At 40.3% G+C, this 24,631-nt stretch overlaps 1 protein-coding gene across 10 annotated transcripts in view; it reads right to left on the minus strand.

The window, feature by feature from the left end:
• The window catches only part of MACC1 (MET transcriptional regulator MACC1), an 81,592-nt gene that overhangs the window by 4,749 nt on the left and 52,212 nt on the right, over positions 1 to 24,631 (minus strand). For 7 of the 10 annotated variants that reach the window (XM_008261503.5, XM_008261504.5, XM_089315348.1 and 4 more), the window contains 3 exons: positions 18,615 to 18,737; positions 14,759 to 16,800; positions 11,941 to 12,129 (listed from right to left, as the gene is read on the minus strand). In XM_008261503.5, coding sequence (XP_008259725.3) covers positions 11,941 to 12,129; positions 14,759 to 16,800; positions 18,615 to 18,729 — 2,346 coding nt within the window. In that variant the 5' untranslated portion in view covers positions 18,730 to 18,737. Of the gene's footprint in view, positions 1 to 7,654; positions 7,730 to 11,940; positions 12,130 to 14,758; positions 16,801 to 18,614; positions 18,738 to 24,631 lie in introns of those variants that run through there. The other 3 variants (XM_051852796.3, XM_089315350.1, XM_089315349.1) reach the window with 3 other exon arrangements.

Consider the following 24,631-nt stretch of genomic DNA (forward strand, 5'->3'; position numbering starts at 1 on the left):
TCTATAGCCTTGGCAACACATGACAAGAGCCTAGGGTGATTACTGATGCCCTAAACAAGAGAGTCAATTTGTTAAGTCAACAACAGGAGTCACTGTGCACTTACTCCTCATGTAGGATCTCTGTCCTTAATGTGCAGTACATTGTGATTTAATGTTATAACTAGTACTCAAACAGTATTTTTCACTTTGTGTTTCTATGTGGGTGCAAACTGTGGAAATCTTTACTTAATATATGCTAAACTGATCTTCTGTATATAAAGAGAATTGAAAATGAATCGATGTGAATGGAAGGGGAGAGGGAGAGGGAAAGGGGAGGGTTGCGGGTGGGAGGGAAGTTATGGGGGGGGAAGCCATTGTAATCCATAAGATGTACTTTGGAAATTTATATTCATTAAATAAAAGTTAAAAAAAAGACACGTTTTCAAAAATAAAACCATGAGCTATGCATACTAAAAAATTTTTTTTGGTAGTATATGTAGGAAGGGTGCTTTTTGGCAGGTACAGAATAAGGAGCCTAGTTTGTTTATTGCTATATTTTTATTTGAGGGCAAGAGAGACAGACAGACAGATAAAGCAAGCTCCCATAAACTGGTTCACTCCCCAGCTGCCTGCATTGACAGTGAGCGCTGGGTCAGCCTCAGGCTGGGCTAAATGCCTGTCCCTAGGAGGCCAGTTTCAGTCTTGGTGGGTGTGAGTTAATGGAGGTAAGGGCACCTGATAAGAATTTGGGATGAATAAATGATATCAAAGGAACAGTGAGGGTTTAGCATCACTCATGCTATATGAGGGTGAAAGACATGCCGATAGAGAAAAATATGAAGGAAGAGAGTACATGGAATAAAACTGCAGCCCTCAGGTAGGTCTACTATTAGTGGGTATGGGTATGAAATGGGCACAAGGTTAGGATGGAGAGAAATAGAATCAGAGTGATGGACAGTGAATCAGTGCGCTGCAGGTTGCAAAAGCCAAGTGCTGAGAGCCTCCTAAGGAGGACACCCTGTGACTTGCTGGCACCAACTCACACAAAGCCCAGAGTTGTCGTTCATCTACCCTCCCATGTCAGGTGCAGTTACACCATGTACTAGCTTAAAACCATCAGTGTTGGAAGCATCTACTCCATGGAGAAGACTAAAAACTATTAACCAGACATTTTCTCCCTTAGAGACATGGTTAATAGACACTCACCAGCAAGCCAGGAAGAGATCCTGCTATTGTCACCTTTCTCATTACCTGTCACAGCCAGTGATGTGGCAATATGAAGAATACTGTAGAAAGGTCAGGATCTGGCAATTTGTAGGCGTTTGGTAACTTTGGAGAAGTAGTGGCGGGCATGCTACAGGTGTGAGTAGGAGCCACAGAAATGGAAACCACAGAACAAGTGGGGCACATCTGGAATTCGAGTGTGAAAAGAATAGAGACAGCAGCAATGGCAGCAGCAAGAAGAAACAAAAGTATTTTCAAAAAGAAAAATAATCTGTAAAAATTAATATTTGACAACGGAAAAAGGAGTTTTGCTTGAATCCTTCCTTTTTCAGAGAGAGAATGTAGGATTTTTGAGGATTAAAGAGGTGGCATATATGAAACAGCCAAGAAATAAAAGCTTAACTTCCTCCAGGCAGAAGTATAAACACAGAAGGATGTTAAAATCATTATGGAGTCAGGGCACCTGATGTGAGAATCCAGTATCAAGAGAAATTGAGAAGGAACAGAATCAAAACCATATGTCAATAATTATATACTTAGTACACTGATAAAAATACTAAATTTCAAGAACTAGTTTTTCCCTTAATAAGCAAATCTCTAACAGGTGCAATAAATAGAAATTTTTCTACCTCAGCAAAGCCTGATAAAAGTCCAGCCAGCTTTCATCAATGCAATAGAGAGTCTAATGAGTTCTTTTTTAGATATTTGACATTTGGATTCAAGTCTTTAAAAACTTACACTTTTATTTCATCAGCATTTCTTATGACCTTGTTTCAGTCTGGTTTTTTTACTACATGAATATATGTTATCAAAGGCACTTCCACAAGAGGTAATTCATGTATCTCAATTAACTATAGTTCCTGTGGAATTATGTCCACAGATACATGCTCCATGAGGTCACAAAGGAGTCTGCATTTTGTAATTCATCACAGAGAAAATGAAGTCATTCTCCCTGGAAATGTTTAAAGAAATACAATAGGTAGAATAAATAATTTTCTTTCTGGGCTGGCCTAAGTTAAGTCCTCCAAGAGCTGGAAAGCTGGAAATGAGCTGCGGGCCGCCAAGACCTCTTCCAGTTGTGTGTTGTCTTTTATCAACTCAGTGTTTTTAAAATAGTCCTTCCATTCCAGCCCTATGTTATGATTAAGGGAAAATGTGCAGAAACTCCGTGCTCATGCTATGACAAATCGGAAGAAAAGCATCTTCCTGAGGGTTTGTTTCTGTTGAATTATTCTTTGCGACAAAACGCATTCTCTGAGCCTCCTCATTTCTATCCAAATGTTTGATGCAGAGGCTGCATTCTGAAACTCTATGCTTGGATTTTTTTTTAATGTTAACCTCATGGGGTTATCAGCTCATCCTTGAATAGAAATCATGAGACTGAGAAAAAAAATGAGCTGTTGATTTCTCATCCATGTGCTTTGATCTCTTTATATAAGGAATATCAGGATCAGGAAATACTCAATACATCAAGTTGAACAGTATTCCAACGTGCCAGCATTTGTGTGGAAGGAATATGCCTTTTCTTTGGGTTATCTTCTCTATAGCAGAGGACAAAGAAAAGGTAAGGGAGCAATGTAAAGTGTAATAAGTAGAATGCCAGAGAAAATTAAATAGGAATAGAGATAAAATTATAAAGCTTTCTAAATTTAGAATGCTTATTTCCAGGAGCCAATAAAACTCATTAGATAACACACTAGATAATGAAATGCAACATGAAGAAAGGCAATTTAGATTTGAGCATAGCATTCTATGTCTTTTTTAGCTCATAAAATTTGAATAGTAAAAAGAATGTAATTGATTTTAACTACCTTTGGATAATTACATTTTGCCACATTAAAGGATTAATAACCCACCTACATTCCTCATAGAATTATAGAAACAACATTTCATTTTAAGTACCATTAGCTGAAGAAGTATTAAGGCAAGCTTGACTTGTTAATGATTCTTATGTGTACTCTGTCTTTAGTATATCATTTACAGTATACAGGTAGGTTTTACATCACCTGTAATTGGTAAGTATACAAATATTTTTGAAAACAAGGTTGACATTATCTTCAAAAGAGAAATAATACCAGCATAACAGGAGGTCCATATTTTCTCAAAAATGAAATGGTGTTTGGTTAAGTGTGTGACCCTCTTGGAAAGAAAAGTCCATTAGGGCACAGCCAGCTAAGTTTGCTGTGGGGATGGCCACTTGGAACTTCAGGACTTAAGCATGAACCAGAGGAAGAGAGAGTACCTTCTCCCTGGTAGTGCTTCTGCTCAAAACATCTAACTCTCCAGGGATGCCTGGGGAGGCGGGGGGGTGGGGTGTGTGTGTGTCAAAGCCATTCTTACCAATTCCTACTCAGCAGGATTCCTCACTACCCTTTAATCATCACACCACAAGTAGCAGCAGCACCCTCACTTCCAGAAGACATCTGAACATCAGAGCTTAAAGAACTGAGTTTCTCCAATACAGGTTTTAAATGTAAACTTTACAACAACTGAAGGAAAAGAGAATGGCAAGAACTCTGTTTAGAAGCTGGCTTTCATTCTCTACTCTTCATTTCTATCTACAGGATCTTGGGTGATCTACAAAATTCCTCTGGTTTCTTACTTTCCCTTTCTGTCAAGTTGGGTAGGGGGATTTAGAGCATATTGAATGTCATAGACATATTGTTATGTATACACAGTAACAGATATAAAAGTTCCTGGCATACACTAGATGTTCAATTAATGATAAGTGTGGTTAGATTTGAAGTTAAGTAACAAAACCAAAGTCAAATATTCAGGAAAAGAATTCAGGTCACATAGCAATAAATTACAGAGTCATTTCACTAACTTATTGCTACAGGTAAGTTTCATTATTACGTAGTTTAATACATGTTGATTTAGGCTATTTTCTCAGCTGGGCTTTGCTTTTCTGAAATTCTTCATGGTTTATGTACCCCCCAACAATAAACCTTGATAAAGAAACCCTTACATCAATTAGTATCCTGTCTACATGTCTTCTATGTTCATTAAAAAATCTCTAAAATATTAACCTAATATGATCAATATTTCTATTTGATTTTCAGCCTGGTAGAGAAACACATAATATAGAATTAAACTGAAGATCATAGGAATACAATGTATTACCCTCAGGAATTTCACTGTGGTATTTTAAGGGCTTTCTTTTGTGTGTGTGTGTGTGTGTGTGTGTGTGAGAGAGAGAGAGAGAGAGAGATTTAAAAAATGAAGTCCCTTTTTGCAGTTAAAGACTGCAACAAACAGAATTGTACAAAGTAGACTATGGGAATCTAAATATCAAGGCAACAATCTCTAGTTTCAACAGTGAAGACTTTACAACTGGTAGATGAATATCCATGTAATATTGTCATTTAAGAATCTGTAAATGTTTCTCACTGCAAACGAAACACAAACCTAAGATTTAAGTACCAAGGCTAGAACTCAGCCAGGCCCTAACACAGAACAATTCAATATTCCTGTAAGCAGAATCCAAGAACTGCCATCTAAGACAGAAAATCCTAACAGTCCAAGGACGTTCATTTAATCTCTGACAAGAGGCATTTTCCAAGGAAAATTAAAAGTTGTTAAGCCCATAAAGAGAAGCTGATTAGCCATGACTTTTTCTGTACTTTTCCATGCATTAGCATTCAGCTAGTCTCTCACAAGAGAAGTCTGGAAATCATTGCAGCTTTTTCCTCACCTACATTCTTTCTCCAGCTACCCTCAGCCATGTTATTAAAAGGTTATTGCATTTTATTCCCTTTTCTAAATTACTCAGTAGCATACAGTTGCCAAATTCACTTTCTCCTCTTCCTCCTCTTCACAACAGTAGATAACATGTGCTTGGTGCCTGTATATGAAAAGCATTTTTTTCCCATAAATTTCAAAATTTTGTGTACTGATTTCTATCTGATTTGATCCTCCAAAAAGCTGATGTGTAAGATAATTCATCTCATCATTTTACCTATATGCATTAACACAAATGTATATGCATGTATGCATGTATGCATATACATGTATATGTATGCATATATATGTTTCTAGAAAAGTCAAGTGAGGTAGGCCTTTGGCACAGTGGTTAAGCTGCTGATCGGAACATCTGTTCCCATATCAGAGCACCCAGGTTTGAGTCTGATTCCAGGTTCCTGCCAGTGTAAACCCTGAGAGGCAGCAGTGAGGGCTCAAGTGGTTGCGTCCCTGCCATCAGCTTGAGTCTTCTCAGTGGTCTCTGTAAGTGTGTTCTTGTTCAGAAGCTGAAATCCACTCACATGCTACCCACCCTTGAAGACTGGGCTATGTCTCTTGATTGCACTTGCCCACTTTGGTTACTTAATTGTCTAGTTCTGAAAGGACTTGTCATCAGTTGTGGCATAGGGGTTTGGACTGGGTGTAAAACAAACTGGAATGGTTTCACCTCCTGGCTCTGTCACTTAGCCATGTAATGCTGGATAAAGTACATAACTTCACCTCCAGTTTGCACACTTATAAAAAGTGGATGGTTATAATGTCCTCCTTAAAAAGTTTGTCAAATGAGCAGGCATGGTGGTGTAGCAGGTAGAGCCACTTCCTGTGACACCAGCATCCCATGTGGGCATGGTTCGAGTCCTGGCTGCTCCGCTTCAGATCCAGTTCCCAGCTAATGGCCTGAGAAAGCAGTGAAGGACAGCCCAAATGCTTGAGCTCCTGCACCCACATGGGAGACCCAGATAAAGCTCCTGGCTCCTGCCTTCTGATAGGCCCAGACCCGGGCATGTGGCTATTTGGAAAGTGAACCAGCGAATGGAAGAGCTCTCTCTTTGCCTCTCTCACACTCTCTCTTTCTTTAACTCTGCCTTTCAAGTAAATAAAATAAATCTTTAAAATTAAAAGATAATCAAAACAAATGATATATTACAAAGAAAATGCTTGTAATATTTTGTTGACGCTCAATAAGCAAAAATTTGTGACTATTATCAATTTTCATATAATCACATGCTTCTTTAAAACATTATAACAATTCAAATATTAACAAATTATTCTGCTTCCCAAACCAAAATAAAACTTGGTCTTATAGAAAAAAATCTGTTTGAATTTCCTTCTGTTTCTTGTTTGTGCTGAAAACAGATGGATCCAGAAAATGTAAGTGCATATTTGAATAAAATACTGAAGGCAAGGATACAGAGGAAAGATACTAAACAAGTAGGAAAAATTCTAGAATTCCTGATTCACTTAGGAAAAATAAATCAAATTGGCTGTTCAAGGATCACCTACTTTTTTATTTTTAATCTAGACTAAGAATAAAGTGCTCTGAGCACTCCAAAAGTGAATCCAAGTATAAGGAAGAACAAAGATGTGTGTAGAAGACAAAATTAGCTATGCAGCAAATACGTGGAAACAAGAGAGACTGGAAGTGGGCTTTTGGCTTTGAAGTTCAGACATTTATATCCCAGGGCAGAGTGCCTGGGTTCAGCGATGAACTCTCCATGGTTCCTCTCAGTGCAGATCCTGGGAGTACTGATGGTGGCTCAAGGAATTGAGTTCTTGCCATCCACATGGGAGACTTTGATGAAGTTCTCAGCTCCTAACTTTGGCTTTGGCCTAACCAGCCCTGGCTTTGTGGGCATTTGCAAAGTGAACCAGCAGATGGGAGTTGTGCTTTCTCTAACTGCCTTTCTATGCATCTCTTTACCTCTAAAATAAATAAAACTTTTTAAAAAGACTCAAAATTCACTTTTCCAGTTATAATTCTCTAGACAAGAGATTTCTGAGGCAGGAGAATACCACTATTAGGATGGTGGAGCTCATGCGATGTCCCTGGGGAGCATGGTCAGCTCTGATAAGTCAGATAAGAAATCATCCCCAGCAGAATTAAAGGTGCCCAGGGTTGAGGTAGAGCCCATGGTTTAAGGCATTCTTCAAAACGAATGAGCAGTCAGTGTCCTTGGTGAAAAAAGGGTCTTAATGAAGAAGATGGAAAGAGCACAATCTTTGTTATCAGGAAGGAGACTGGTGGAGAGGGGGGAGAGGAATCACTGGTGCCAAAGGCTAAGGAAGAAAGCCACCTGTGAGTATCTTAGCTCTGAAACATCCGGCTTCTCCCAGCAGTACCCAACTTGAAAACAATGAGTGACATCTCTACACTTTACCGATTTCTATTTTTAAATTAACATTTCTAGATACTTTCCAAAACCCTCAATGAATATTTCACAGACAAAAATTTGTCTAGCATAAGTGTGTGTTTTTCAAAGGACACCCTGAAAAGTCCATTTTGCTTATTATCAGTTCCAAGCTTTGTAGTTTTGCTTTAGTGTAGGATATTGTTAGGGAGGTTGAGTAATATTCCTAAAAGCAAAATTCACAGAGATGGCCTCTTAAAAAGCAGCATTCGCAGAACTCTCCTAAGTAAAGCTTTTTCTCCTCTTTAGAAGAGAGTAAGAAATACTCAAGTGTTCAAGGAAAGCATGTCACACGTACTATTGATGTCTTCCCTTCTTTAATCAATTTGAGGCATGATAAAGATGTCTGGACCGCTTTCAGTAGTGCCATAAGCTGGCTAAGAAAGAGAACAAAGGAAAAGTGAAAGGAGTTGTGGGAGACCCCAGCCCTGACCACCTCATTGTCTGTGGCTTTGCCTTGGTGGGCAGAGCACAAAGCTTGAAGGACGTGGAACCATGGAGTTGGGGGTCTGTGCTCTACTCTTGGTTCCAGGACTTTCTTTTCAGGGAGGCCAGTTTCTCAGCACCCCCACATCTTAGATAATATTCGTGCCTGTCCTGTGAGCTTTTGCTGTGACCAAATAAGTTAATTTTTATAATATTCCCAGGGCAGTGCTTGGAATGGACTAAATGCTACATAACTGTCTGTAACGCAATAAAATAGAAGAAAGGGAAGTAAAAGAAGTTGAAAAGGAGAGAAAATGAGGGAAGAGCCTGCCCAAAGGCCCTGGTACATGCAGTGGGCACAGGATACCTCCAAGGAAGGCATGCGCAGAAAAAAATAGCTTGGGGCCGGCGCCATGGCACAGTAGGTTAATCCTCCACCTGAGACACCAGCATCCCATACAGGTGCTGGTTCTAGTCCCGGCTGCTCCTCTTCCAATCCAGCTCTCTGCTGTGGCCGTACAAAATGACTCAAATGCTTGGGCCCCTGCACCTGCATGGCAGACCGGGAAGAAGCACTTGGCTCCTGGCTTCGGATCGGCACAGCTCTGGCCGCTGTGGCCATCTAGGGAGTGAACCAACGGAAGGAAGACCTTTCTTTCTGTCTCTGTCTCTGTCTCTCTCTCTCTGTCTGTAATTCTACCCCTCAAATAAATAAATAAAATATTAGAAAGAGAGAGAGAAAGTGAGAAAAAGAGAGAGAGAGAGAGAAAGAAAGAAAAAAAGAAGGAAGGAAGGAAGGAAGGAAGGAAGGAAGGAAGGAAGGAAGGAAGGAAGGAAGGAAGGAAGGAAGGAAAAAGCAAGCAAGCAAGCACAAGAGCTGCTGGGCATAGCATCTCCCTGACCCAGTGCCACAAGAAAAAAAAAATATTAGTGATTTCCTCCCTGTGCTCCACCCACCACCCAAAACTAACCTCAGTGTGCTATGAAGTCAGCTATGCAGCTTATTGGTCATGTTTAAGAATCATCTCCTTCCAAAGAAAACTTGCATAGCCATATGTTTATTTGCAGGGTGATGTAAATTAGCATTCATTGACCCTTTTGTGGAAGTGGCCTCATAGGTGTAGATTCCTATAGCTCTCTTGAAGGGCTATAGGCTGATAGAGACTGGAATTTTATATTTTTGTAAATAATTTATTTTGTTTATTTGAAAGGCAGGATGACAGAGAACAATGAAATATCTACCATATGCTGGTTTACCCTTTCCCCGCCCTCCCAAATGGCTGCAACAACCAGAGCTGGACCAGGCTGAAGGCAGGAGCCTGGAACTCCATCCTGGTCTCCCACATGGGTGGCAGGGATCCATGACCTTGAGGCATCACCTGCTACCTCCCAAGCACATTAGCAGGAAGCTGGATCAGAAGCCAGGTTAAAACAGGCACTCTGGCACTCTGACATTGCCAGAGTCGGAAGCATCAGTGGAATCCACGGAACCAGCCCCCTGAGCCTGGATTTTTAGAAGTATTTAATAACATGGATCAGAGTGATGCGTGTTCGTGTTAATCTCAGTAAATGGGACCATGGCTCCAAGGAAGACAGTCTAGGGGCTTTCCTTTTTGCCTCTGAGTACTTAGCAGCCGCAGGCATAGACTTAGTCATTTATGCTTAGGGTTGTCCAAAAGTAAACAATGGAAAAGCAGGGTGTTTGTTAGTCTCCATCAAGATTTGGAGGAAGACAAACTGTAAACAACCACAATGAGAGAGAAGCCAGATGCTTAAGAGGCTGACCGAATAAACAACTCCTGATAACTCCAAATGAACTTTGAAAAACAGCCCAGCTAAGGCAAAAGGAAGAAAGTTCTGCTTTCACTCAGTCAACTTTTTCATCAGTTAATGGAAACCTAAGAGTCAGAGCAGCACCTCCCTAGTAACTGCGTTCTTTTTCCCCTCCTAAGACTTCTCGTCTTTCAGCTCACACTTGTGTGCTGGTTGCTGTGTTTTGCTCACTGGCAAGTGGGATGCTGTCTTCGCTTATGGAGGTAAGAGTGTTTGTTCTACGATGAGAACTACGTCCTCGGTCCCTGGCGGCTCTCCTGGAGGAACACTTGCTGGAGACACAGGCTCCAGGGACCCAGAAGCCAGGGAGCAGACACTGAGGTTTCACCTGCCTTCACCCCACTTTTCACAGCTTCGTCCTGGATGCCCAGGTGGAATGGCAGCCTTAAAGAGACAAAGATTCCTCAAATAATTAAGATCCAAATCGATGCCCAAAAGGGAGGCGGAGAACATGGCTTCTGCTCCCATCCAATGTGAGAGAAAAATATTTTCTTAAACTTAAATATCTTGAAAATGTATAAACCTTTGTCAAAGAGATAGAACATTTCATATGTGCTCATCAAGGCAATATTTTATTTAACTCAATAAATATGTACTCACATTTCTTTATTGTAATCTTGAAAAAAAAGTTTGTCTAACTGCTGCCAACAGCATACATATGTTTTAATAGTGGTAAAAACAGCATTTGCAGCGTTGGCATGATGGCACTGCAGGTTAAACCACTGCCTATGATGCCAGCATACCATTGGAGTGCCAGTTTGAGTCCTGACAGCTCCACTACTGATCCAGGGCCCTGCTAGTGCACCTGGGAAAGCAGTGGAAGATGACTCAAATATATGGGCCCCTGCCATCCACATGGGAAACCAGGATGGAGTTTCAGGTTTCTGGCTTCAGCCTCACAGGCCCTTGCAGACCCGGGCAGCCATTTGGCACATGGGAAATCTCTTTCTTGCTCTGTCTCTCCCCCTCTCTGTCACTCTGTTTTTCAAATAAACAAAAAATAAGTCTAAAAAAAAAGACTGCATTTGCACAGCAAATATTCACTTTGTAAGAAGTGTGGTCGGCCTGCGCCACGGCTCACTAGGCTAATCCTCCGCCTAGCGGTGCTGGCACACCAGGTTCTAGTCCCGGTTGGGGCGCCGGATTCTGTCCCGGTTGCCCCTCTTCCAGGCCAGCTCTCTGCTGTGGCCAGGGAGTGCAGTGGAGGATGGCCCAGGTGCTTGGGCCCTGCACCCCATGGGAGACCAGGAAAAGCACCTGGCTCCTGGCTCCTGCCATCTGATCAGCACGGTGCGCCGGCCACAGCACGCCGGCCGCGGCGGCCATTGGAGGGTGAACCAACGGCAAAGGAAGACCTTTCTCTCTGTCTCTCTCTCTCACTGTCCACTCTGCCTGTCAAAAAAAAAAAAAAAAAAAAGAAGTGTGGTCATTCTGCTGATGTTGTCTATAGTTCTTATATGCAGAATGGTGAAAGAGCTAAGGAAGCTCTTGATGTCTCTATTAAGGTTTGAACAACATTTGGCTCCCCAAAGTCATGAAGCTGCTGAAATCCCGAAGTGTGATGTTAATGGATTCATGTTAATGGTTGATGGATTAGGGTAAAAGTCTGATCTAGTTTTAGTGTCTGAAGATGAGGCCATTGGGAAGTGCTTGGATTGGATCAGACTGTTGGGTGAAGGCCATGACTAAACCATGACTTTTTGTGGGAATGACACATGGGCATGGAGGACGACTGTGCTCTGTGTGTCTCTTCTTTCTGGTTTGCCATGTGATCATCACCTCCACATGGTTTTCTCTCATCTGATATCAGCCTGATCTTGAACTGTGAACCTGTAAAACTGTAAAATAAAATAAACCTTCTTCCTTCCTAAGTAGCTCCTCTCGGGTATTTTAATTCAGGTAACATGGCCAGAGGTCCCACAACATCCACTCTCTTACTGTTTCTTATCACAGAGCATGAATGATCACAAATGATGTGCTCTGTACTTGAGGATGAGAAATACTTGATATTATATCTTTCTTCCTTGTCCTGACTTGGTTTTACCACTTCTCTTCAAAAGTTACCTGCTCTATGCCTCAAGTTCCTAGTCCTACCTCCTTACTGACTCAGATACATACTGATACAATTATATCATAAGGGCTCTCAATGCTTTCTAATGATGTATGTCTATTTCAGATAGTTTTGATGGGTTACAGGGACACTGACTTAAGTTATTGGATCTTCTTGTGCACGCCTCTAATTAATCCATGATTGGTTTCAGGCTGGATTGCATTAGCTTTATTTGCTCTACAGCTTTTCACTAATGAATCTGATAGACCAAAACCTTACCTCCGCACACACGTCTCCAGCTTTCCCTCGGTGAGGAATTTCGTAGGCCTCCACTTGTTGCTTCGTGAGTCGTACCAGCTTTTCAGCTAGTTCCCTCCAGGCCTTTCCAAGCTTGACAGCTGATGTCAGAAGGATAGCCTCTTGGACAAGATGTGCCACTAGCCCTTGGCAATCCATCTTCAGCAGAGCCTGCCACAAGAATTATGTGTCATATTACAAGCAACTCATCTGGTCTTTTTCTTAGAAATTAAAAAAATTTTACTACATATCCTAGAATTTGATTCCATTTTATTCACCACACATATAATTGAGTTTTTTTTTAAGTTTATATATTATTTGAAAGGCAGAATGATAGAAAAGGAGAGATGTACAAAGACATCTTCCAGGTAATGGTTCACTCCCCACTTGGGTGCTTCAGCAGGTGGAAGAGCAGATCAAAGGCAGTAGCCAGGAACTCCATTCAAGTCTCCCAACTGGGTGGCAGGCATCCAAGTATTGGCTCATCTGCTATTGCCTTCCTACGTGCATTAACAAGGAACTGGGTAGGAAGTAGAGCAGCCAGGACTCAAACAGGCACTCAGCTATGGGATGTTGGCATTTCAGGGACACACCTTAACCCACTGTGCCACAATGCTGTCCCCTAATTGAGTTTCCTAAAACTCAAAAATTTTGTTTATTTTTAAGCAAATTCAACATGCCAACTGCAGTGTACATAGCTAAACCAGAACTGGGGGATATTTAGGAATAACTCAGTGACTAATTATAGGATTTTTAGATAAACCACTTAACTAACATTTGTCTTAAAATCTTTCATTGTAAAAAGGAAGTTGAAGTCAACTCTTCCAAAGGTATTCCATGATTCTGACAGTCTATAATTTATCAACTCAAGGTTGATAATTCATTTACAAAAATAATTCCTTGCTTTATTAGAGGATCAGCTACAAGTGATCACACTGGTGATGGTAAACATTATTTTATTTCTCCCAAAAATGTGATTTAAAACCTTCCAGAATCATGCCTAGTGCATAAAAGCAAAATGTTCCTTCAACGTTGAGCAAGGATATTGATGTTCGTAAAATATGAAGTCAAAATATAACACAGTTCTGCTAAGTGTAACCCACAGGATTGTGACTATAAAACACTTAGCTTTCTGCAATGCAAAACAGAAAGCCATCGCACTTGCTTTCTGCCTTTATCAGGCTTCTGAACTTGGCCACTTTTCTTGCATATTTCAAAGAAGTCTGTAACTTCTTGTTTTGCCTTAAGTACATTTTTAAATGATATGATGATATCAAGGTGTACCTCTTCTCTGTTCAAATAAAATGTATTTGACAGCCCCTTCATTAATTAATACTTAAAAGTTTTATCTACCAATATAAAATACTAAGCAAATACAAGTGATTAAGTAAAGCAATTATTAAAGTCCATGAGGAGTTATAATTACAAGGAATACCTCTGGTTACAAAATATGGACTACACTGAGCCATATATCTATACCACACATGTATGACCTTAGTGAGAAGAAACCCTGAGACTGCAGGGCCAGGAAGGTGCTTTTAGTAAATTGCAGAGTGGTTTTCTCACTGTGTTGTCCAGTTCCTTGCTTTAATGAAAAAGAATTCTGTTGTGGCGGGCATTGTAGTGCAGTGGGTTGAGCTGCTGCTACACACCCCTGCATCCCAGATTCCAGGGCTGCAATCAGCTCCCACCTGTTGCTTCTGATCCTGGTTCCAGTTAATGCACGCTCTTGAGGTAGAAGATGATGGCTCAATTACTTTGGAACCTGACACCCATGTGGCAGATCCAAATGGAATTTCTGGCTCCTGGCTTTCATTTGGCTAGAACCATTGTTTGTGGACATTTGGGGAGTGAATGAGTAGATGGAAGAGTCTCTCTCTGCCTCTCTCTCTCTCTAACTCTGCCTTTCAAATAAAATAAATAAAACTTTTTAAAAAGTGAGGATGAGGAAGACAATCTCTAATATCATTGCTTAGGCTGTGAGGCACGGCATACGGGAGAAGAATACAAATTGCTAAAGAAACACTGATTTTATGTACTTTTAACCAAAAAAGAAAAGGTGAAAGTTGGCTTCTAGCAATGGCTGTCAGCTGTCAGTTTTGTTTAAGTTTACTCTTCTTTTTTTTTTAAAGATGTGTTTATTTATTTGAAAGGCAGAGTTACAGAGAGGCAGAGGCAGAGAGAGAGAGAGAGATCTTCCATCCACTGCTTCACTCCCTAGATGGCCACAGCGACCACAGCTGTGCTGATCCAAAGCCAGGAGCCTGGAACTACTTCCCTGTCTCCTACATGAGTGCAGGGCTATCTTCCACTGCTTTTGCAGGTCATGGCAGAGAGCTGTATTGGAAGTGGAGTAGCCGGAACTCGAACCGGTGCCCATATGGGACGCCGGCACTGCAGGCAGCAGCTTAATCCGCTACACCACAGTGCCAGCCTCTAAGTTTACTTGTGTTTACTTTCATGTAGTGCAGTGCCTCTGATATTTCAAGAGCTGGCAGAACATTTAAGAGAGGAAAAGAAGACATCTCTCAACTGTTAGGACCAGCACAAAGAGAACTTTTCCTCTTCCTTTAACGAGATGATCCTTGGAGGCCTGTTTTCTTGGAAAATCACAATGGAATCTTGATTCAAACAAGCTAATTACATTATCTTATAGGAAAAAGCTCTATATTGCATGCAATATGGTTTCAATTTATTTGAGACTACTTTTTTCTTATTTTTTCTCTCATATGTTTGCTTAGAAATCGTGTTAATAAAGTTCCCACTGGTGAATAAATTACTGTAGACAAGTAATACTCACCAGAGTGAGTTCATAAAGAAACTTCCTTGTAGTTCTCTCTTCATGGCAATCTTCCTTTAACATCTTTACAACACAGGAAACCTTTTCTGATTCTTTGTCTGTATGCATTCGATCAAAATCTTCCAGTGCCAGATGGGAGTAACCCAGGACATCAGCTAAAACTCTCCAGTCATAAATTTTTTCCGTCACCAAGGTCAACACAACCGAGTAGATATAAGTCAGTTTTTTGAATGGCAGGGAAATCTGTTCAAGAAGATTCTTGGTTGTAAAGACGGTATCTGATAAAGCCATCACCTGCTCCTTCGGAATTACTTTGACATTTTTGCAATGCACAAGTCCAATCTTCCCTCTGAGGACTCCCACATACCATTCTTTCACTTTGGACTGTCCAATGGCTTTTATCTTTCCTTCTCCAAGGAGAGCTATTGTGTCCCCTTTGAAATATTCCAGAAGGTAGTCAATCTTGATTTGTCGTAGCACAGTCTTCATGGCTACCCCATAGTTGGTAAAATTCAAATTTCTATCTTGAAATTTGGGATATTTAACAAGCACTGTCGGTAATAAAGAAGCAGACTTGATTTCCTTCTCATTCTGTGAATAAGCTGACATATTTGAGAGTCTTTTTAGGTTTGGGGCTGGATCAGGTGTAGTAATACTGAACTCTGCGACTGGACTGCCATCAGGTGTGTCCAACTGAACACGAAAAGCAAACAAGTGCATCTCTCTGGGTTCAACTATAGAAAATAAAAACTGTTGATGAACTACTTCACCTGCTTTCAACTGCTTTTTCTTGATTTCTTTCTTTTCTCCTTCTACCTTAACTTCAAAATCAGGATCACACGAAACAACAGAAATACTTAGATCTTGGGGCTTATCAAGAACGAAGGAATGCTTCCCCCAGAGATGAAACACAACCGGAGATGTGTTTTTACCACCCTTCTTGATGTCAGGGATTGTAAGCTTTCCTGGCAGGTAATTGTGTCCACAGACTGTGAAAACAGCAGTGAAACTGGGATGTATGTATTTGGGCCCATAGATGCCAATCGAGGTGGTTTTGTGAATATAGTCCCAGATGGTGGCAGCGGGGGACTGGAGAGCTTTAGTCTGGGCAACCACCACTAGATACATCACCTGACTCAAGTTGATGAGCTTCACTTGGACGGTGTCTTTATACACGTAGCAGTTGTCTAACACGTCAAAAGGGCCCTCTTTAGCCAGGCTTCGTAAACACGCCATTTTGGTCATGACTTGGCTGAGAGGATCTTGTCTTACTTCAGCCCCAATTTTCATCTCCAGCAAAATGGCTTCTCTCGTGTTCAGGTTGCTTAATGTGATTTCCAGCAGTGGGCTCACAGTGCAGGACAGGCCATGGTTAAGAATTTGTGGGGGGTCCAGGAAAGCCCTGAGAGCCACCTCTTGGAATTCTCCCGCAGGGACATGACCTTGGGGCACGTGGACGCTGATGTCCGATTCAGGCAGCTGCACTGACCCCCCTTGGTGGGTTAATCTGCACACCAGAGTGGTCTCTGCTACTTGTGTTTGGGCCCATCCAGGACTCTGGTTGATGGTATCCAAATCCAGGCAAGAGCGGGCCAGCTGCCGTTGACTTAACCAGGCCATCTTGTAAGCCTCGCGATCGTCTTGCAGCCATTCTAAGTCTTGAACCAGGATCTGGTGGGAGTTATTTAAACTCTGAGGAGCGTGCACTGTGTCATCTAAAACATCCAGAAGTTCTGAAACACTTTTCGATCTCCCGGCTCTCCTGCAGGAAGGCTTCTTCAGCAACCGATGCACATCGAGTTCATCACCAGAGGAATCAAAAGAATTTTCAGGTTCTGTTTCTCTAAAAAAGAGAAAGGGATCTTCCTTCAAGATGGAAATATTATCTCTCTTCTGGCTGCTTCTCAGGTGTGTGATGTCATCCAAAAATGGGTTAGAAGCAGACAGTTTGCTCCAGAATGGATTTGTAGCTCTACAGACATTCTTGTCTTGAAGGGCAACAGGAACTGGCCAAGCAGGAAGTGTGCCTGGGTCTTGGCATTCTTGGTATTTAAACAGAAACAGAAATAAACAGCAGATGAAGTGTCATACTGAGACATAACCACAATTAATTTTTCCCAAAGCTTAAAAATCCATGTCTTACTTTTCATTTGCCTTTTGATCTTCGGTACACTAGCTACTATAAATATTTGGTCAAATTTAAACATATTGAAGAAAGAGAAATTTTACTATAGGTTATTTTGACAATAAATAATGATATTTTGTCTTAGGACATCATGACCATAACTTTAATAAACGATGAATGATATTAATTATATCATTTTCAAATATAGTACACCATTTTTCCATTTTTAGGTGAATTCAAATCATGGGACACGCCCCTGCCCCTTTATTTTTCTTTAGTCATCTGTTTTATTTGTTTACTTGACAGTGATTCAGAGAGAAAGACACACAGAGAATTCCTATTTGGTAGTTTATACCCCAAATGGCTACAATAGTGGGTTTGAGACTGAGCCAAAGCCAAGAGCCAGGAATTCAATTCAGATCTCTCAAGTGGGTGACAGGAATTCAGCTATATCACTGCTGCCTCCCAGGATGTGCATTAGCAGGGAACTGGGGTGAGGAGCTGGAGCCCCAGTCCAAAGCAAGGCACCCCAGAATGGGAAGCGCGCCTCCAAAACAGTTCTTAATTACCGGGATAAAGGCGCACCCACTTAAAATAATAATATATTGTACACATTTATTTGAAAATGACCCATTTAGGCCTTATTTATGCTTTATTTTCACAGAAGCAAATTTCTGAACAAATAGAACACTTGAGTCAATTTACAGATATTTCTAAAGATAGTTTTCTCATTACACCTAGAATATTATTTTAGTGTGTATCTTTTTAGATAATATTTAATTTGTGAAAAAAACAAATATACCCATAAACTGCTAAAATAACTTTGAAAATCTATGCTAAATTAGACAGTCATCATTAATAGATTATTTTTTGATAAATGTGTATTGATAATTTTAATAATATTGACTTTTTCATGAAAAATGAACATTTCATGAAAATGAACATTGACGCCATAGATTACCATTGGATTTACTGCCTGAAGGAATTTATTGAGTTTTTCAGGCTTGCAAGTGGAAAGAATTGGTCTCACCTGGAGAAATGGCAACATTACTTTGGAAAATGGCTGCTTTAAGAATTAGTAAAATATTAAAATATTCATATTTCTAGTATAACAATTTCTGTATTTCTGTATATATGTATTTATGTTTAGAGCAACTCCTCCAGGATCACTTCTGAGGAAATATTAGGAATGACTCTCTGGACTGTGTGAGGCTGGTACTGCTGTTGGGAAAATGAGAGCCAAACTGGACAATTACATTGTCAGAAGTTGTACAGAAAAAAAATTCAAGCAAATTCTTGGTCCTTCTTGCTTGAATTTTGTGGCATCATCCTGAGTGAAATGAGTTATAACTGATATATATTAAAAATTAAAATGCACATTGTGAAAAATTAAAGTGGCACTTTTCTCAATCCACACTTTTCTTTAAATTTTTCAGATTTTGTAGGCCATTCCAATCTTCAGAGATCTTTAAACCTTCAAAATCATTATATTTACTGCATATACCACTCATTTGTTAGTGAACCTTTTCCTCTATAATATGTATTATAATCTATAGCTGTGCTAGTTTACTTTGCATATATTATTTAGTAATCTGTAAATATTTCTATGATAATGCTGTGACTTCAGAATCCATTTAGTCTCTGGTAGCACTCTTTGGAGGTAGATTTTCAGTGCATACTGGTGATAGATTTACTTAAATGAAAAATTGCAATAGTTATACACTGCTGTACCTGTAATATCACAACTTTTTGAGAGCTTTGGGGAGTCCATGTCAGCCAAGTTTCCTTCAGATATACTTTTTGCAATTCTTCCTGAGCAAAAATGGGCTCTTTCATGGATTAACATTTTCCCACCTACAAAGTAAATAGATGTACTTCGTTTTTGTAACATACATGTGCAAGTTGGCAGAGAAAACAAACTTGAAATGGCCATTCATGCTTAAAGAGAAAACAGCATGTAAAAATGTTCTACCTTCATTCTCTACATCTGACAGGATGCTAGAGCAGATATCCTAAACTGTTTGCTAGAAGTCCCTGAAAAACGCTCAGATGCTGAAAAAATACCAACAAATAAACCTGGGAATGCATTGCTAATCCCTAAAAATGTACATAGTAAAACAACAAAAATGATGTCAGTAGAAATCTGGATAAATAGATGTTCTTGTCTGGGGATTGGAAAGCCAAATGTTACATATCCAAAAGTCCTCCCCCAAATCCTTAGAATGCTGTTCCAAAAGATTCACAGCATGTTACATATATGTGTGTTTGTAACTTTCTTTCATTTTTTATTTTTTAATTGGTAACGGGACATAAATAGCCCAAAGCATCAAATAGGAGAATGACCTAGAAAACAATAATTCATTCATACCATAACCACTGCTTATAGCCTATAGCTCGGGATGCTTTGTGCATACCCTGTCCCAGACTCATGGTTCACAATGGCACATCCTGAGACTGCTTCACCTTCCAGTTCACGTTTCTCCTATGCTGAAGCTGAGTTCTTGTTGTCTTTGGTGTGTTGACCACAGGTCTTATTCTTTCTCCAAATTCTTGACCTTTTGTTAATATAATTTGATTTGATTTCAAAAAAAAAAAGAAATCAAAAGACTTCTGGCATAAAACAGGGAGAATTATAAGATGGGAAAGGAAGAGAAGGAAAAGGAAGGGAAGGGAGGGCAAGGCAGGGAAAAGGAGAGGAGAGAGGAGAGGAAGGAGGGAGAGTAGAGGAAGAAAAAGGAAAAGGAAAGAAAGAAAGGAAAGGTGGGAAGCCGATTTTCCCAGTTACAGTGAATAAACAAATGCAAAACTCTATCTTAACAGGAATAGTTTAAAAACCAATCTGCTGATGCAATAGCAATTTTTATCTTTAGAGGAAACTACATTGAAAGACTGAGTGAAAACTTGAATTATACGATATGCAAATTGCACTGAGGCCTCCAGTTTCCTGGAAGTTCTTCAGAATTCTGTGGTTGATTTTGCCAAATAGAATGTCCAAAATGGAAAGTCCTTAGCACACCACAGGTAGTCAAAACCTGGAGGCAGGAAAACCAAGCTTTTCAGCACAATTTAACAAATCAAAATCAAATGAGCCAAACTGTTTCAATGTATATTTTTTAAAAGGTAAAGGACATTTTAAATGAAAAACCAAATTAGAAATCTACTTACATTTGTTCATTTCTTGCAGTGAATAGGGCAAAAATAATTTATACAAGAATTCCTTTGAGGCAAATAAACCCTGACGTAAAAAAAATAGTTATGTCCCAAGGAAATACAATTACAAGTCCATAACCACATAAGACTTAATAATGGTTTCTTCGGCAGCTGTGATCCTGAGGGGTCATAGCATCTCAGAAGATTCATTAGCTGAGGCTCTTTGTGGACTGCTCTTTTTTCTCCAAGTATCCCAGCTGTCCTTCAAGGAACTGGTTCTAAACCTCTGTGATACCAGCATCACCTGGGAAGTTTGATCAAGCCTAGCCTGTTGTACCCACTTCAGGGATTCCAATCCCTTAGGTCTGTGGTTATGCCCAACAAATTCTATTCCTTACAGAGCTGCCAAATGGTGTTGATATTTTGGTTCTGGAAAACACATACTGAGAACCACATTCTGAAAAGTATCCTGATAGGTTCTTTCCCTGGCCACATAGTTTCTGTGGTTGCTTCCAGTAGCCACTCCCTATCTCCCAAAAGAAAAAAAAAATCCTTTCCCACAAGTGCACACACACACACACACACACACGCCTCTCATAGTACTACATCCATAGTTTTTTTTTTTTTTTTCCTATGAAAACAAGGTAAGCTAACATAGGGAAGAAAGTCTTTGACTAGAAAGATGGAAGGAAGGAAGGAGAACTCTGACCAAAGAAGTCAGGGCTGGTCCACCAGACACAAAAAGTACTAACCACAGTCATTCCCCTGGGTTTTCCTCCAGTTAAACTCTGTACCCAGAGTCCAATGCAGTCCGAAATGGGATTTTTTTGAACTTTAGCTAGAGATGTATGAGTCAGTCTTTATGGGAGTGAGTGAGGAAAGAGAAGTCTACTACCTGTTGTATTTGGGAGGATCCTCTCAGTATGCCCTTAACAAAACACTTGTTTTGCTTATGCATAACCCATGATCTTTTTCCTCCAAGAATCAGTGTACAAAGATCGCCCCTTCTTTTGTCTTACTATTTGAACCAAATCTCAAGAAACTAGGAATATTTACTAAATTTGAAACTTGGCAAAAATCCTAAAGATGTTTTGGGAAGAAGACAAGGAAGAGTTTTTAATGTCTAGAAAAGAAAAACTGGAGGAAAAATACTATTTAAAAGAACCACCCTGTGATCACTGACGTCATAAAAAAAAGAGTGTTAATTGTTAAAAGAACAACAGTAGTCACAGTGCACTTGCTCCCCAGGTAGGACCTCTGTCCTATTGAATTGTAATATGAGAATCGATTGCAAATTATCTCCCCAAACTGTACTCTATATGTTGTGTGTGGTTATGGGGGCAAATTGTTGAAATCTATGATTAGCATAGAGTTGGTCCTCTGTATATAAAGTCATACTAAAAATGATCCATAATGAAGAAGGAGATGGGAGAGGGAATGGGAGGTGGGATGGGAGTGGGGGTGGGAGTATGAGGAAAAGAACCACTATATTTCTAAAGTTGTATATATGTAAAAATGCATTCATTAAGTAAAAATTTTAAAATAAAAAAAGAACCATCTGTTAAAATGTGTCCTTTAAAATGTTTATGACAGTCTGTATACCGTGAAAATTGCTATTTTTAACCAGCCAGATGATTCAACATATTTTCCAATTAGTGTTTGAATAATACCTCAGGTCTCCGTGGTTTTCATGTATTGCACTTGACACTTTCTATGATCTGTGCAACATTTAGCTCTTTCCTTATGTGATAGTGAAAGCATATCATGTAGGCTGTATTCTTTACAGGTGACAACAAATAGTAAAATGTCAACAGAGCAATGGTTGTTCTGGTAGACTTGATCTTCGCCCTCCAAGTGCCAAGCCTAGGCAAATAACATCTTGCCTTGTAAATGCAACTGGTATAAATGGCCAGCATGGCTCACCAAGGAACCATAACCAAATGATACTCACTAGTGTGTATGTACTGGACATGAATTACACTGGTGTGTGTGGTCTTACTGGGTGTCACCCTGAGGCTACCTTCTGAAGAGCTGGTGACGCTCTCTGGTTAGTAGTGTATGTACCCTATAGCCAGTTATTGCATAGTTCATGTGTTACTTCTGATGGCTTAACCAAATATTTAAAAGATCTTACAGCCCAGCAGGGCAAATGTCAACAGTCACTTTTTCCCAAGGCAAATCTTAGAGGATCCTCCAGGGAGAACAGCGGGGACCCCAGGCCAATAAGCAGTAGTAAAAATGCACAATAATTTCTATGATGCCTCCAGCCTCGATAACTCAGAATGTTTCATAAGTACATCATCTCGTTAATATCACCATGTCAACATGTCTGTTACTTCCATCAATGGCAGAACTGAAGTGTGGGAAAATTATAATAATTGTGCAGCCTAACATCATGCTAATAAGCATAAATCAGCAACAGGGAATTAGTAGGTCAGAAATCTATTCTATGTTCAGCTTCCTGTTGTAACAAAGGGACATTCCCAGAGGCCTCAGTCTGGAAATCCAAGTATAAAGTATACTCTGAATAGATACGCAGAAGGAATCTTGGGTATATTAAAAAAATCATAAGAAATAGTAGTGATTAAGTGCCCCTTACACTCCTGGTAGGATATTTTCATTTATTGCTTGCAACCCTTCTGCAATATTGATTTATCACATTCCTATTTATTAATTTATTTATTTGAAAATCAGAGTTACAGAGAGGGAGAAAACACACACACACACACACACACACACACAGATGGAGAGATCTTCCATTTTCTGGTTCACTTTCCAGTGAACCAGGCCTAAGCCAGGAGCCTCATCAGAGTCTCCCTCCTGGGTGGCAGGGGCCTTAGCACTTAGGCCATCTTCTGCTGCTTTTCCAGGCCATTAAAAGGGAGTTTGATTGGAATTGGTGCAGTCGGGACATGGACTGGTGCCCACATGGTGCCCATATGCTAGCATGTCAGGCAGCAGCTTTACCTGCTACACCAGAATGCTGGCTCCATCATTCTCATTCTTAAAAGTAGGAAAGTAGAAGCTTAGGGACAGTATATGCCCAAGGTTACAAAACCACTGACTAGCAGAGCCAATGTTTGAATTTATGGATACTGCCTAGGAGAATTTGAAATCTGCCCTGTGCTTCCTATCTAGGAATCAGGGCTTCTCCTCCCAGAGGAAGTGAAATGTGAGACTGTGCCCTGGACTTGTTGCTGGAGAATGGTTTTAAGCCCCAATCTTGAACCCAAAAGATCTCCAAGTTCCCAGCAGGTTCCCCAGAGAGAGCGTGTCACCTGTACAGAAACACTTGGTCTCTCTCTCAGATGCTCTGCTCTCAGTAAAGCTCTACTGTTGCCATCTTGAAATACTTAACATGTGTTGACCAAGGGGGCCATATCTGTACTTTGCACCAGGTACTGCAAGCTATGTGGCTAGCCCTGATTCACAGAGTTGACAACTCTGACCCCTCAGACCTGGAGAAGTGACAGAAATTACTAGTGGTCATGAAGAAAGGAGAGAAGTATCCTTGTGGATGAAGAATGCTCACTTTCCAGAAAACAAAACCAAGCTGCAGAAAGGGTGACTGAAATACCTAAGACTGCAGGTTCATCACGGGCAGGTGTAGGAATCAAACTACCATCACCTGATTCCAAACTCCAAAAGAACCAACTAGGGAATGAGAGTAGTGACAGCCATCTCCATGGACTAGGTAAGTATAAAACAATATTCTTCTACACACTGATGCTATATAATGACAAAGGGAATAATTAGTTTAATTGGAATAACTCCAATGCAGCACAGATATCAAGTTTAAACACACCATCCAATGAGAATGAAATCCAGTGATCTCCAGCCCCATACTCCCCAGCCACCACCATCCTACCGAGAAATCCTTTGGGTATGATACAGGGCTAATGCCACGGTTAACCAAGTCTACCAGCAATCAAGTCAACTCTGTCTGTTCTAACCTCATCTCACTCTGGCTTTTCACCTCCCGGAGCAAAACTATATAATCAACATCCAAGCCAAAAAAAAGAAAGAAAGAAATGAGTAAGACATCTTTTGCAACACTTCAGAGAATATCCCATGGAAACAGGAGCGTTTAAGAGAGTGCTATAGGTTCCGGCACTGTGGAGTAGTAGGCTAAGCCCCACCTGGGGCACTGACATTCTACATGGGCAACAGTTCGTGTTCTGGCTGCTCCTCTTCCAACCCAGCTTTCTGCTATGGCCTGAGTAAACAACAGAAAATGGCCCAAGTACTTGAACCCCTGTATACCATATGGGAGGCCCCGAGGAAGCTCCTGAATGAACCAGTGGATGGAAGATTCTCTCTCTCTTTCTCTCTCTCTCTCTCTCTAACTCTGCCTCATATATAAATAAATAAATCTTTAAAAATAAGAGAGCACACGTTATAGACATCTAGTAAATATCCATTGTGAATCAGTAGTCTTTTAACAGAAGTACATAACTGATTATCAACAGATTTGTTTAATTTGAATTCCCTTCCGTATGTTCATCTTATACATTCGTGTTAAACTTGTGTGTACCCACATGTAAGAATGCACACAGCATCCCTTAGTGTAAAAAGAATTTGAGAATAATTTAAAACAC

Source organism: Oryctolagus cuniculus, chromosome 16 (assembly GCF_051225735.1).
Source record: "Oryctolagus cuniculus isolate XC-2025 breed Fujian yellow rabbit chromosome 16, ASM5122573v1, whole genome shotgun sequence".
Lineage (NCBI taxonomy): Eukaryota > Metazoa > Chordata > Mammalia > Lagomorpha > Leporidae > Oryctolagus > Oryctolagus cuniculus.